The sequence below is a fragment of the Oncorhynchus tshawytscha genome, unplaced genomic scaffold (assembly GCF_018296145.1).
Source record: "Oncorhynchus tshawytscha isolate Ot180627B unplaced genomic scaffold, Otsh_v2.0 Un_contig_1016_pilon_pilon, whole genome shotgun sequence".
Classification (NCBI taxonomy): Eukaryota; Metazoa; Chordata; class Actinopteri; order Salmoniformes; family Salmonidae; genus Oncorhynchus; species Oncorhynchus tshawytscha.
The window spans coordinates 173991-190000 of NW_024609801.1; the positions used below are offsets into that span (position 1 = coordinate 173991).

General features: G+C 47.5%; 1 protein-coding gene across 2 annotated transcripts in view; it reads right to left on the minus strand.

The window, feature by feature from the left end:
* Positions 1 to 3291: 3291 nt before the first annotated feature.
* tusc3 (tumor suppressor candidate 3) overlaps positions 3292 to 16010 on the minus strand; it is a 123588-nt gene continuing 110869 nt past the window's right edge. Inside the window, exons 9-10 of one of the 2 annotated variants that reach the window (XM_042318324.1) lie at positions 5478 to 5568; positions 3292 to 3464 (exon numbers count right to left, since the gene is read on the minus strand). In XM_042318324.1, the coding sequence (XP_042174258.1) occupies positions 3449 to 3464; positions 5478 to 5568 (107 nt within the window). In that variant the 3' untranslated portion in view covers positions 3292 to 3448. Of the gene's footprint in view, positions 3465 to 5477; positions 5569 to 7672; positions 7720 to 16010 lie in introns of those variants that run through there. The other variant, XM_042318325.1, reaches the window with a different exon arrangement.

The window sequence follows — 16010 nt, forward strand, 5'->3', positions numbered from 1 at the left end:
GCATGGACAGGAGTTGGGGCGGCAGGGTAGCCTAGTGGTTAGAGCGTTGGACTAGCAACCGAAAGGTTGCAAGTTCGAATCCCCGAGCTGACAAGGTACAAATCTGTCGTTCTGCCCCTGAACAGGCAGTTGACCCACTGTTCCTAGGCCGTCATTGAAAATAAGAATTTGTTCTTAACTGACTTGCCTAGTAAAATAAAGGTAAAATAAAAAAAATATCTACACAGTGCATGGAGAGGAGTTGGGGTATATCTACACAGTGCATGGAGAGGAGTTGGGGTATATCTACACAGTACAGAGAGGTGATAAAAACCTGCTCCAGAGTGCTCAGGACCTCAGACTGGGGTGAAGGTTCAACTTCCAACAGGACAACGACCCTAAGCACACAGCCAAGACAATGCAGGAGTGGCTTTGGGACAAGTCTCTGAATGTCCTTGAGTGGCCCAGCCAGAGCCCGAACATGATCAACCATCTCTGGAGAGACTTGAAAACAGCTGTGCAGTGACGCTCCCCATCCAACCTGACAAGAGCTTGAGAGGATCTGCAGAGGAGAATGGGAGAAACTCCCCAAATACAGCTGTGCCAAGTTTGTAGCATCATACCCATGAGGACTGAAGTCTGTAATCACTGCCAAAGGTGCTTCAAATACTTATGTAAATGTGATATTTCAAAAATATTTTTGGGAGTAAAAATGTCTAAAAACCTGTTTTTGCTTTTCATTATGGGGTGTTGTGATGTCATTATGGGGTATTGTGATGTCATTATGGGGTGTTGTGATGTCATTATGGGGTATTGTGTGTAGATTGATGAGGGGGAAAAACGATTTAACGCATTTTAGAATAAGGCTGAAACGTAACAAAATGTGGAAAAAGTCAATGACCGCGTACCCCTGCACATCGACTCGGTACTGGTACCCTGTATCACAGTCGGTTGGACCTTCATTGGGGAGGACAGGCTCATGGTAATGGCTGGAGGGGAATGCTATCAAATACATGGCCTCCATGTGTTTGATGCCGTTCCATTTGCTCTGTTACGGCCATTACTATGATCCGTCCTCCCCTCAGCAGCCTCCTTTGCCGTGAATATAGCCAAGTTCTTGTTATAATTTGTTGTTTTTCTCTCTGTATTGCTGGGTGAGAGCCCGTAAGTCAGCATTTAGTCCACACCTGTTGTTTACCAAGCATGTGACAAATAACATGTGATTTGATGTTGTGGTACTGTTGTGATATTGACTGTATCACTGCCACCTCTATAACAACGAGTGATGCTGCACCAGTGGAGGCTGCAGATGGGAGGACAGCTCATAGTGATGGCTGGAATGGAGTCAATGGAATGGCATCTAACACGTGGTTTCCCAGCCATTATCATGTGCCGTGCTCCCCTCAGTGGCACCCAGTGGTGCAGCTCTACTGTCTAGAACAGTAGATGAGAGAAACACCATCTACATCACTCCCCCATCATGACGTTTACTTACGTTCATTCTTCGGGCATCGGCTGCAGCTGATTCTCTCTCACACACACACACACACCTACCTAACCTTCTGTCTCTCTACATCCTTTTCTCTCTTTCCTCTTCTCCTCAGCATGTCTCTCTCTCTCTCTTTTCCTCAGCATCTCTCTCTCTTGCTCTCTTTTCCTCAGCATGTCTCTCTTTTCCTCAGTATGTCTCTCTCTCTTCTCCTCAGCATGTCTCTCTCTCTCTCTCCTTTCTCTCCTCAGTATGTCTCTCTCTCTCTCTCTCTCTCTCTCTTCTTTTCCTCAGCATGTCTCTCTCTCTCTTTCCTCAGCATCTCTCTCTCTTCTTTTCCTCAGCATGTCTCTCTCTTTTCCTCAGCATGTCTCTCTCTCTCTTTTCCTCAGCATGTCTCTCTCTCTCTCCTCTCTTTCCTCCTCAGCATGTCTCTCTTCTCTCTTTTCCTCAGCATGTCTCTCTCTCTCTTTCCTCAGCATCTCTCTCTTTTCCTCAGCATCTCTCTCTCTCTCTTTTCCTCAGCATGTCTCTCTCTCTTTTCCTCTCTCCTCAGCATCTCTCTTTTCCTCAGCATGTCTCTCTCTCTTTTCCTCAGCATGTCTCTCTTGCTCTCTTTTCCTCAGCATGTCCTCAGCTCTCTCTTTTCCTCAGCATGTCTCTCTCTCTCTTTTCCTCAGCATCTCTCTCTCTCTTTTCCTCAGCATGCATGTCTCTCTCTCTCTCTTCAGCATCTCTCTCTTTTCCTCAGCATGTCTCTCTCTCTTTTCCTCAGTATGTCTCTCTCTCTCTCTCTCTTCTCCTCAGCATGTCTCTCTCTCTTTTCCTCAGTATGTCTCTCTCTCTCTCTTTTCCTCAGCATCTCTCCTCTTGCTCTCTTTTCCTCAGCATGTCTCTCTCTTCTCCTCAGCATGTCTCTCTCTTTTCCTCTCATTCTCTCTCTCTTTTCCTCAGCATCTCTTTTCCTCAGCATCTCTCTCTCTTTTCCTCAGCATCTCTCTTTTCCTCATGTCTCTCTTTCCTCAGCATGTCTCTCTCTTTTCCTCAGCATGTCTCTCTTTTCCTCAGCATGTCTCTCTCTCTTTTCAGCATGTCTCTCTTTTCTTCAGCATGTCTCTCTCTCTCTTTTCCTCAGCATCTCTCTCTTTTCCTTGTCTCTCTCTTTTCCTCAGCATGTCTCTCTCTTTTCCTCAGCATGTCTCTCTCTCTTTTCCTCAGCATCTCTCTCTCTTGCTCTCTTTTCCTCAGCATGTCTCTCTCTCTCTTTCCTCAGCATGTCTCTCTCTCTTTTCCTCAGCATGTCTCTCTCTTGCTCTCTTTCTCCTCAGCATCCTCTCTCTCTTTTCCTCAGCATGTCTCTCTCTCTTTCCTCAGCATCTCTCTCTCTTTTCCTCAGCATCTCTCTCTCTCTTCTCCTCAGCATGTCTCTCTCTCTCTCTTTTCCTCAGCATCTCTCTCTCTTGCTCTCTTTTCCTCAGCATGTCTCTCTTTTCCTCAGTATGTCTCTCTCTCTCTCTTCTCCTCAGCATGTCTCTCTCTTCTCCTCAGCATGTCTCTCTCTCTCTCTTTTCCTCAGCATGTCTCTCTCTTCTCCTCAGCATGTCTCTCTCTCTTCTCCTCAGTATGTCTCTCTTTTCTCTTCTCCTCAGCATGTCTCTCTCTCTTTTCCTCAGTATGTCTCTCTCTCTTTTCCTCAGTATGTCTCTCTCTTTTCCTCAGTATGTCTCTCTTTTCTCTTCTCCTCATCATGTCTCTCTCTCTCTCTTCTCCTCAGCATGTGTGATATAACCGTACTAATCAGATAGGTAGGAGTGTCTCCTTTCTCAGTTTCTCAACACATTATCATTTATTAAGCAGATTGAGTACAGCAGTTGAAATGACCCCCCCCGCCCCATGCACCCTGTCCCGGTGTCTGCAGCCTCTCAGCTAGCAGCATCAAGTAGCCTCTTCACCCTTCACTCTGAAGACGGCGCCTCAGACTCACTTTATAAGGAAGCTGAAAAAGAGAGAGAGAGAGACACACAGAGAGAGACAGAGAAAGACAGAGAGAGACAGAGAGAGCGTGTGATTACAGAGCGCTCGCCAGTTAGTGTGTGACAAAGTCAACTGCGTTCTGACTGTATTAAGTGTCGCTCAGTAGATTTCATTGTGATCTGACTGTATTAAGTGTTGTTCAGTAGAATTCATTGTGATCTGACTGTATTAAGTGTTGTTCAGTAGATTTCATTGTGATCTGACTGTATTAAGTGTCGTTCAGTAGTTTTCATTGTGATCTGACTGTATTAAGTGTCGTTCAGTAGATTTCATTGTGATATGACTGTATTAAGTGTCGTTCAGTAGATTTCATTGTGATATGACTGTATTAAGTGTCGTTCAGTAGATTCATTGTGATATGACTGTATTAAGTGTCGTTCAGTAGATTTCATTGTGATATGACTGTATTAAGTGTCGTTCAGTAGTTTTCATTGTGATCTGACTGTATTAAGTGTCGTTCAGTAGTTTTCATTGTGATATGACTGTATTAAGTGTCGTTCAGTAGATTTCATTGTGATCTGACTGTATTAAGTGTCGTTCAGTAGTTTTCATTGTGATCTGACTGTATTAAGTGTCGTTCAGTAGTTTTCATTGTGATATGACTGTATTAAGTGTTGTTCAGAAGTTCTCTCGGACTGTGTGCTGCTAACTGTTGTTTTGATGATTATGGGTGTTACTTGTTACTTATATTCTGATAGCTGGAGAATCTGGATGTGTCCTAAATGGTACCCTACCAGATCTCTACGGGTCCTGGACAAAGGTAGTGCTCATAAAAGAACAAAGCCATTAATTTGAGCAGAGGCTGACAAAATCCTTCACTGCGCTTCTATTTTTGGGATAAAGCATCTGACGGGACTCATCTGACGGGACTCATCTCGGGACTCATCTGACGGGACTCATCTGACGAAGTTCAAAAGTGGGTAAAGTTGTCTTCGAAGGGCAGTTTGAGTTCGGTCGGTTAGGAAAAAATGCAACACGATGTTCTGGGTGAAAAGTGTCTGGGTGTGTTCCATGTTAGAGGGTGGATGGTGTGAACTTAGACACCCCTGGAGACCTGGAGTGAAGTACACTATTTATTCACTATGTAGGGCCAGAAGTTTATCCAGACCACCTCAACTGAAAAACTCTGGGCACAGACGTTTTCCTGGTTAAGTCACTGTTAAGGGAATTTTTATCAATAATGACTAATTATGTATACATTTCAATCAGGACTGACTAATCAGAATACTATTATGTTACTGTATATGTACTAATCAGAATACTATTATGTTACTGTATATGTACTAATCAGAATATTATTATGTTACTGTATATGTACTAATCAGAATATTATTATGTTACTGTATATGTACTAATCAGAATACTATTATGTTACTGTATATGTACTAATCAGAATATTATTATGTTACTGTAGAATATTATTATGTTACTAATCAGTATATGTACTAATCAGTAATATTATGTTACTGTATATGTATGAATTTTCTTTTTAATCCTAGTACTGAATATAATGTGTGTAAATATAATCAAGAATTAGAACAATGACTGTCTGTTCCTTGGTAGAAATGAATTAACTATATCGCCAGACTGGCTAGAATGCTAATCTACACAGGCTGACCTTGGCTCTAGGCGAGGAGGGAAGGCTTGAGAACTATAGAGCCTTTCTACCAGTGTCAAGAAGAGACGGAACATTTAGAAAACGCTGACGTCATTTTCCGTTTATAACCTGTGGTAAAATGTGTAAGGAGCAGTACTCACGAGAATAAACGCAGCTGGTTGATTTCAAAGGCTGGTCTCTGTCCATTTTTACACCAATAAGGGTCTTACAACCTCTTATGAATTGACAGAGTGTTTGATTTTAATTGGGTATTAAAACAGAGGAATTTAATTCCTGTAACAGTCACGTGTCCAGGAGAACTCTAATGTGTGTGTGAATGCCATTGGTAACATGGTGAAGTCCAGGTATGTGTGTTACCTGTAGGGGTAGCCGTGGTACTTGGACCTGAAGATGGACAGAAGGAAGCTGAAGAAGAACACCACCAGGCCCAGTCCCACCAGGCAGATAACTGAAACACACAGTACAACATTACACACACACTACCACACACACAGTCCCACCAGGCAGATAACTGAAACACACAGTACACAGTCCCACCAGGCAGATAACTGAAACACACAGTACAACATTACACACACACACACTACACACACAGTCCCACCAGGCAGATAACTGAAACACACAGTACAACATTACACACACACTACCACACACACAGTCCCACCAGGCAGATAACTGAAACACACAGTACAACATTACACACACACTACCACACACACAGTCCCACCAGGCAGATAACTGAAACACACAGTACAACATTACAACACACACACACTACCACACACACAGTCCCACCAGGCAGATAACTGAAACACACAGTACAACATTACACACACACAGTCCCACCAGGCAGATAACTGAAACACACAGTACAACATTACACACACACTACACACACACAGTCCCACCAGGCAGATAACTGAAACACACAGTACAACATTTACACACACACAGTCCCACCAGGCAGATAACTGAAACACATAGCACACACAGTCCCACCAGGCACACACACAGTCCCACCAGGCAGATAACTGAAACACACAGTACAACACACACACTACACACACACAGTCCCACCAGGCAGATAACTGAAACACACAGTACAACATTACTACCACACACACAGTCCCACCAGGCAGATAACTGAAACACACACACATTACACACACACAGTCCCACCAGGCAGATAACTGAAACACACAACATTACAACATTACACACACACAGTCCCACCAGGCAGATAACTGAAACACACAGTACAACATTACACACACACTACCACACACACAGTCCCACCAGGCAGATAACTGAAACACACAGTACAACATTACAACATTACACACACACAGTCCCACCACACACACAGTCCCACCAGGCAGATAACTGAAACACACAGTACAACATTACACACACACACAGTCCCACCAGGCAGATAACACACAGTACCACACACACAGTCCCACCAGGCAGATAACTGAAACACACAGTACAACATTCCCACCAGGCAGATAACTGAAACACACAGTACAACATTACACACACACAGTCCCACCAGGCAGATAACTGAAACACACAGTACAACATTACACACACACATACTACCACACACACAGTCCCACCAGGCAGATAACTGAAACACACAGTACAACATTACACACACACACTACCACACACACACACCAGGCAGATAACACACACAGTACAACATTACACACACACACACTACCACACACACAGTCCCACCAGGCAGATAACTGAAACACACAGTACAACATACACACACACACACACACACACACAGTCCCACCAGGCAGATAACTGAAACAAACAGTACACAGTACAACATACAACACACACACAGTCCCACCAGGCAGATAACTGAAACACACAGTACAACACACACACTACCACACACACAGTCCCACCAGGCAGATAACTGAAACACACAGTACAACATTACACACACACACACTACCACACACACAGTCCCACCAGGCAGATAACTGAAACACATAGCACAACATTACACACACACAGTCCCACCAGGCAGATAACTGAAACACACAGTACAACATTACACCACACTGAAACACTACCACACACACAGTCCCACCAGGCAGATAACTGAAACACACAGTACAACATTACACACACACTACCACACACACAGTCCCACCAGGCAGATAACTGAAACACACAACATTACACTACACACACACAGTCCCACCAGGCAGATAACCAGGCAGATAACTGACCACACACACAGTCCCACCACAGATAACTGAAACACACAGTACAAACATTACACACACACAGTCCCACCAGGCAGATAACTGAAACACACAGTACAACATTACACACACACTACCACACACACAGTCCCACCAGGCAGATAACTGAAACACACAGTACCACACACACACACCAGGCAGATGAAACACACACAACACACACTACCACACACACAGTCCCACCAGGCAGATAACTGAAACACATAGCACAACATTACACACACACAGTCCCACCAGGCAGATAACTGAAACACACAGTACAACATTACACACACACTACCACACACAGAGTCCCACCAGGCAGATAACTGAAACACATAGCACAACACTACACACACACACACTACCACACACACAGTCCCACCAGGCAGATAACTGAAACACACAGTACAACATTACACACACACACTACCACACACACAGTCCCACCAGGCAGATAACTGAAACACACACACAACATTACACACACACAGTCCCACCAGGCAGATAACTGAAACACACAGTACACCACATTACAACATTACACACACACTACCACACACACAGTCCCACCAGGCAGATAACTGAAACACACAGTACAACATTACACACACACTACCACACACACAGTCCCACCAGGCAGATAACTGAAACACACAGTACAACATTACACACACACTACCACACACACAGTCCCACCAGGCAGATAACTGAAACACACAGTACAACATTACACACACACTACCACACACACAGTCCCACCCAGGCAGATAACATTACACATAGCACAACATCCCACCACACACACACAGTACCACACACACAGTCCCACCAGGCAGATAACTGAAACACACAGCACAACATCCCACCAACAGATAACTGAAACACACAGCACAACACACACACTATCACACACGTACACGCACAACCACACACACTATCCCTTACAAGCACACACACTACCACTCACACATACTACCCCTCATACACACACACACACTCACCCCTTTAGTATGCTAACGAGGCAATTTATAGTTATTTTGGGATGGTTAAAATCATCTCAATGACAAAAGATGAGAATGATCCTCCCTCCCTCCCTCCCTCCCTCCCTCCCTCCCTCCCTGCCTAGGTTGGCCATATTCCCCACTGCAGTATGTTGTCTGGTAGTATAATTAGCTATCAGACAGTGGTAACTGTAAAGGGTGTGTGGAGGACCTATTGAATGGATTTGATGTCACCACTGAGATCCTTCAACAGTCCTCTACGTAGCTGTGGGTTGAAGACAGGGCTGAGGGGAACTAATGTCACATTGCCACGTAAGCAGTGTAATGTAAGCTCTTCGTAATCATCACTAAGGCTTATATTCTGACGTTTACCAGCCTGTGGTTTTTATAATCATATCATATATATATATATATTTTTAAATAATGGGTTTCTATGAAAATTAGTCACTACGACATCGTCCCAAATGGGTCCCTACTTGGGACGCACTACGTTTGACCAAGGCCCAAATGGGTCCCTACTTGGGACGCACTACGTTTGACCAAGGCCCAAATGGGCCCCTACTTGGGACGCACTACGTTTGACCAAGGCCCAAATGGGTCCCTACTTGGGACGCACTACGTTTGACCAAGGCCCAAATGGGTCCCTACTTGGGACGCACTACGTTTGACCAAGGCCCAAATGGGTCCCTACTTGGGACGCACTACGTTTGACCAAGGCCCAAATGGGTCCCTACTTGGGACGAACTACGTTTGACCAAGGCCCAAATGGGTCCCTACTTGGGACGCACTACGTTTGACCAAGGCCCAAAAGGAGGGAACAGGGTGCCATTTGGGACTCATGCTGTGAATGATGGGTGTTTCTGCTGATATATTTATTTCACCTTTATTTAACCAGGTAGGCAAGTTGAGAACACCTTTATTTAACCAGGTAGGCAAGTTGAGAACACCTTTATTTAACCAGGTAGGCCAGTGGAGAACACCTTTATTTAACCAGGTAGGCCAGTTGAGAACAAGTTCTCATTTACAACTGTGACCTGGCCAAGATAAAGCAAAGCAGTTCGACACAAACAACAACACAGAGTTACACATGGAGTAAAACAAACATACAGTCAATAATACAGTATAAACAAGTCTATATACGATGTGAGCAAATGAGGTGAGATAAGGGAGGTAAAGGCAAAAAAAGGCCATGGTGGCAAAGTAAATACAATATAGCAAGTAAAACACTGGAATGATAGATTTGCAGTGGAAGAATGTGCAAAGTAGAAATAAAAATAATGGGGTGCAAAGGAGCAAAATAATAAAATAAATAAATAAAATAAAATAAATACAGTAGGGAAAGAGGTAGTTGTTTGGGCTAAATTATAGGTGGGCTATGTACAGGTGCAGTAATCTGTGAGCTGCTCTGACAGCTGGTGCTTAAAGCTAGTGAGGGAGATAAGTGTTTCCAGTTTCAGAGATTTTGGTAGTTCGTTCCAGTCATTGGCAGCAGAGAACTGGAAGGAGAGGCGGCCAAAGGAAGAATTGGCTTTGGGGGTGACTAGAGAGATATACCTGCTGGAGCGTGTGCTACAGGTGGGAGATGCTATGGTGACCAGCGAGCTGAGATAAGGGGGGACTTTACCTAGCAGGGTCTTGTAGATGACCTGGAGCCAGTGGGTTAGCTGACAAGTATGAAGCGAGGGCCAGCCAACGAGAGCGTAAAGGTCGCAATGGTGGGTAGTATATGGGGCTTTGGTGACAAAACGGATGGCACTGAAATAGACTGCATCCAATTTATTGAGTAGGGTATTGGAGGCTATTTTCTAAATGACATCACCAAAGTCGAGGATCGGTAGGATGGTCAGTTTTACGAGGGTATGTTTGGCAGCATGAGTGAAGGATGCTTTCTTGCGAAATAGGAAGCCGATTCTAGATTTATTTTTTGGATCGGAGATGCTTAATGTGAGTTTACAGTCTAACCAGACACCTAGGCATTTGTAGTTGTCCACATATTCTAAGTCAGAACAGAGTAGTGATGCTGGACGGGCAGGCAGGTGCAGGCAGCGATAGCTGAGAGGCGAACTTAAAAAGGGGCTTGTTTTCTCCATGTGCTGACAGTCGACACGTTGCAGACGGATGAAGGACTGTCACTGGACACGTTACAAAGACCTTGTTTTGCATTTTAATGACCACTTTCTCAAGGATAACTGCTTTTGCACAACTATGTGTATGTGTGTACATGTATGTGTTTGTCTGGTCTCAGTAGAACTACAACAGTGGGCCTCTGAAGCTCTGCATTAATCATGTTTACAGTACGCTCCAGCACACACACACACACACACACACACACACACACACACACACACACACACACACACACACACACACACACACACACACACACGAGGTTGGCCTTCTGGGCTGCGCACGCACCACCAACACACACGCCGTGGAGGTCAGGGTTCATCTCTCTGGTGTTAATTAAAGGAACAGTGGACTGAGTGCCGGCCTCTTCACATCTGCCAGACTTAATTGACAGTTATGCAAATATCCATCATGCTTCTACAAATGATAATGTCATGTCATTATGTATGCAGCATGTGTGTTCCTCAGTGAGTCTAGCGGACTGGAAGGGGAAGGTTGTGTGTGGTTGTGGGGGGGGGCACGACCCAGTCATAAAACATGCCATGGTCCCTCTGTTCCTCCCCCTGCTGTGAGGAGGAGACTCCCTACACACACAGACACACACATAGTGGGAGAAGAGAGGAGCAGGGGAAGGAGGAGAGGGAAGGAGGAGAGAGGAGCAGGGGAAGGAGGAGAGAGGAGCAGGGGAAGGAGGAGAGAGGAGGAGGGGAAGGAGGAGAGAGGAGGAGGGGAAGGAGGACAGAGGAGCAGGGGAAGGAGGAGAGAGGAGGAGAACAGAGGAGGAGAAGAGAGGAGCAAGGGAAGGAGGAGAGAGGAGCAGGGGAAGGAGGAGAGAGGAGCAGGGGAAGGAGGAGAGGGGAGGAGCAGGGGAAGGGAGGGAGGGGAAGGAGGAGAGGGGAGGAGCAGGGGAAGGAGGAGAAGAGAGGAGCAGGGGAAGGAGGAGAAGAGAGGAGCAGGGGAAGGAGGAGGAGAGAGGAGCAGGGGAAGGAGGAGGAGAGAGGAGCAGGGGAAGGAGGAGGAGAGAGGAGCAGGGGAAGAGAGGAGCAAGGGAAGGAGGAGAAGAGAGGAGCAGGGGAAGGGGGAGAAGAGAGGAGCAGGGGAAGGAGGAGAGAGGAGGAGGGGAAGGAGGAGAGAGGAGCAGGGGAAGGAGGAGAGGGGAGCAGGGGAAGGAGGAGAGGGGAGCAGGTAAAGGAGGAGAGAGGAGCAGGGGAAGGAGGAGAGAAGAGCAGGGGAAGGAGGAGAGGGGAGCAGGGGAGGGAGGAGAGAGGAAGGAGGAGAGAGGAGCATGGGAAGGAGGGAGAGAAGGAGGAGAGGGGAACAGGGGAAGGGGGAGAGAGGACGGAGGGGAGAGGGGAACAGGGGAAGGGGAGAGAGGAAGGAGGAGAGAGGAGCAGGGGAAGGAGGAGAGAGGAGCAGGGGAAGGAGGAGAGAGGAGCAGGGGAAGGAGGACAGAGGAGCAGGGGAAGGAGGAGAGAGGAGGAGAAGAGAGGAGGAGAAGAGAGGAGCAGGGGAAGGAGGAGAGAGGAGCAGGGGAAGGAGGAGAGAGGAGCAGGGGAAGGAGGAGAGAGGAGCAGGGGAAGGAGGAGAGGGGAGCAGGGGAAGGAGGGAGGGGAGGAGCAGGGGAAGGAGGAGGAGGGAGGAGGAGCAGGGGAAGGAGGAGAGAGGAGGAGGAGAAGAGAGGAGCAAGGGAAGGGGGGAGAAGAGAGGAGCAGGGGAAGGGGGAGAGAGGAGGAGGGGAAGGAGGAGAGAGGAGCAGGGGAAGGAGGAGAGGGGAGCAGGGGAAGGAGGAGAGGGGAGCAGGGGAAGGAGGAGAGGGGAGCAGGTAAAGGAGGAGAGAGAGCTGGGGAAGGAGGAGAGAAGAGCAGGGGAAGGAGGAGAGGGGAGCAGGGGAGGGAGGAGAGAGGAAGGAGGAGAGAGGAGCATGGGAAGGAGGAGAGAGGAGGAGAGGGGAACAGGGGAAGGGGGAGAGAGGAGCAGGGGGAAGGAAGAGAGAGGAGCAGGGGAAGGAGGAGAGAGCAGCAGGGGAAGGAGGAGAGGAGCAGGGGAAGGAAGAGAGAGGAGCAGGGGAAGGAGTAGAGCGGGGGAGGAGGAGAGAGGAAGGAGGAGAGAGGAGCAGGGGAAGGAGGAGAGAGAAGGAGGAGAGGGGAACAGGGGAAGGGGGAGGAGGAAGGAGAGAGGGGAAGGAAGGAGAGAGGGGAACAGGGGAAGGGGGGGAGAGAGGAAGGAGGAGAGAGGAGCAGGGGAAGGAGGAGAGAGGAAGGAGGAGAGAGGAGCAGGGGAAGGAAGGAAGAGAGGAAGGAGGAAGGGGAGAGGGGAAGGAAGGAGAAGGGGAAGGAAGAGAGAGGAGGGGAAGGAAGAGAGAGGAGGGGAAGGAGGAGAGGGGAGCAGGGGAAGGAGGAGTGTGAGGAGGGGAATGTTTGCATGTGTGTGTGTGTGTGTGTGTGTGTGTGTGTGTGTGTGTGTGTGTGTGTGTGTGTGTGTGTGTGTGTGTGTGAGAGATCAAGGATTAGATGCTGTGAGGCAATGACAAATGTGTGTTTCTGTTCCTACATGTGCTTATGGGGGATGTCCTTCTGGAAATCATATTCACACCCCCTCAGAGAGAGATGGGTTCAGACACATCACATATTCTGACATTGGCAACAGTACAGTGTTGAGACGAATGTGCTTTGTATTGTTCACCATGTTATTGCCCTGTACACCGGTTGACATATTTCTCCAAGCAGTACAGCATTTCTGGAACTTCCTGATATTTATCTCTACTGTCCTGTTAATAGCAGATAGAAATGACTTCTGGCATTGAAGAACAACTATCTGGTCCTCACCTTGTTCACACCGTGGTGGTGTTTAAATAGGAGAGTGGAATCTCACTCCACTGAAGTAGGCATTGAATTGAAGAGAGAGAGAGAGAGAGAGAGAGAGAGAGAGAGACAGCACAGACCCAGACAACAGTCCAGCACAACAACAACACAACAACACCCCCTTAACCAGACCCAGAGAGCTGGAGGTGGACAGAGACATATCTGCACTCTGGACTGTGGTGAGACAACTACAACAGGAGAAAGAGCAGTAGCAGAACAGAGCACTAGAGGAGAGGATCAGACTGCTGGAGGAGAGGTTGAGGGGGATGGAGGAGAGGATCAGACTGCTGGAGAAGAGGTTGAGGGGGATGGAGGAGAGGATCAGACTGCTGGAGGAGAGGTTGAGGGGGATGGAGGAGAGGATCAGACTGCTGGAGGAGAGGGTGAGGGGGATGGAGGAGAGGGTGAGAGGGATGGCGTGTGACAGAGAACAATCCACTAGAGAGGTGGCCACCCCCACAGAGAAGCTAGCAGAACAGCCCACCTCAGCACCCGACAAAAGTCTCGACACCACAGCAGAACAGTCCACACCAGACCCTGACTATAGAGTCGACATCACAGCAGAACATCACCCCCTCTGAGCACCCCCTGTCAGCCACCCTGATAGCCCTTCTGACAACCCCCCACACCCACTGAGGACAAACACAAGACACAGATTGTACTACTTATGGACTCAAATGGGAAATATATAGAAGAAAAAAACTTTTTCCCAAACACAGTGTGTCTAAACTCTGGTGTCCAAACACCCAGCGCGCCCTAGACCTTCTGTCTGAGGCCAAACTAGGCTCACCCAGCCACATAATAATACACACAGGCACAAACGACCTGAGAGCACAGCAGGAAAGGGTGGCCACAGCACTGAAGGGAGTGATTGAAAAAGCTTCTTCTACTTTCCCCAACGCACAAGTGGTTATCTCCACCCTGCTACCACGAAAAGACTTCCACCCCGCCACAATACAGCGGGTAAATGCAAGTATTTCCCATGACTGTGCCTCAAAACCAAATGTTTTCCTGGCCCACCACTCCACCCTGGACTTGAATAACCTCTATGACCAGGTCCACCTCTACAAGGCAGCAGTGCCCACCTTTGCCCGAACTCTAAAGGACATCGCTCTCAAACGTATCCCCAACACTTCACACAGGAGCAACAGATCAATAGACACCCCACCCAGACCAGCGAGACACCCTCCAAGACCTGCAGGACCTCCCCCTGGACCTACACATAGAAGACCCACGCCAAGAGGACTCACATCCAGACCACAGCACTCGCAGACACATCCACACCCCCACCCCAACCAATCAACACCCCCCCACGTCAACCATGCCCACACCCCATTTAGGCCCCCTCAGATCAGACCTATGCCACTCCTGCCCACCCCATGCACCCCACCCCTGTAAAGAGGGTGTCAACATGGAAATCACACATACCCCCAGGTAGTGAGCGGGCAAACAGGCCCAACCCCCACTCTTACACTCGCTCAAGCCAATGGCATGTACCAGATGCTCAGCAGGCTCTGCTCACACTTACTGGCCTGAGGCCAAAACACGACCAACAACATTGGACACTTTATGGAACAAAAAGCCTTCACTATATCATCCTGGAATATCCAAGGCCTGAGGTCATCTGCCTTTGGCCTAAAGAGCAGGAACCCGGACCAAAGAAATCGGTAATACAGACATTGTCATCCTGCAAGAAACCTGGAATAGAGGAGACAGACCCACTGGTTGCCCTCTAGGTTACAGAGAGCTGGTAGTCCCATCCACCAAACTGCCAGGTGTGAAACAGGGAAGGGACTCAGGGGGTATGCTAATTTGGTATAGAGCAGACCTAACTTACTCCATTAAATTAATCAAAACAGGAACATTTGGCTAGAAATTCAAAAGGAAATTATCTTAACAGAGAAAAATGTCCTCCTGTGTGCTACCTATATCCCCCCACTAGAATCCCCATACTTTAATGAAGACAGCTTCTCCATCCTGAACTGGGAAATCAATCATTTCCAGGCCCAGGGACATGTACTAGTCTGTGGCGACCTAAATGCCAGAACCGGACAAGAACCTGACACCCTCAGCACACAGGGGGACAAACACCTGCCTGCAGGTGACAGCATTCCCTCCCACATATGCCCCACTAGGCACAACTATGACAACATAAACAAAAACGGGTCACAACTCCTGCAGCTCTGTCGCACGCTGGGTATGTACATAGTCAATGGTAGGCTTCGAGAGGACTCCTATGGTAGGTACACCTATAGCTCATCTCTTGGCAGTAGTACTGTAGACTACTTTATCACTGTCCTCAACCCAGAGTCTCTCAGAGCGTTCACAGTCAGCCCACTGACACCCCTATCAGACCACAGCAGAATCACAGTCTACTTGAACAGAGCAATACCCAATCATGAGGCATCAAAGCCAAAGGAACTGAGTAACATTAAGAAATGCTATAGATGGAAGGAATGCAGTTTGGAAACCTACCAAAAAACAATTAGGCAACAACAAATTCAATCCCTTTTAGACAATTTCCTGGGTAAAACGTTCCACTGTAATAGTGAAGGTGTAAACTTGTCAGTAGAAAATCTTAACAGTATATTTGACCTCTCAGCTTCCCTATCAAATCTAAAAATCGCA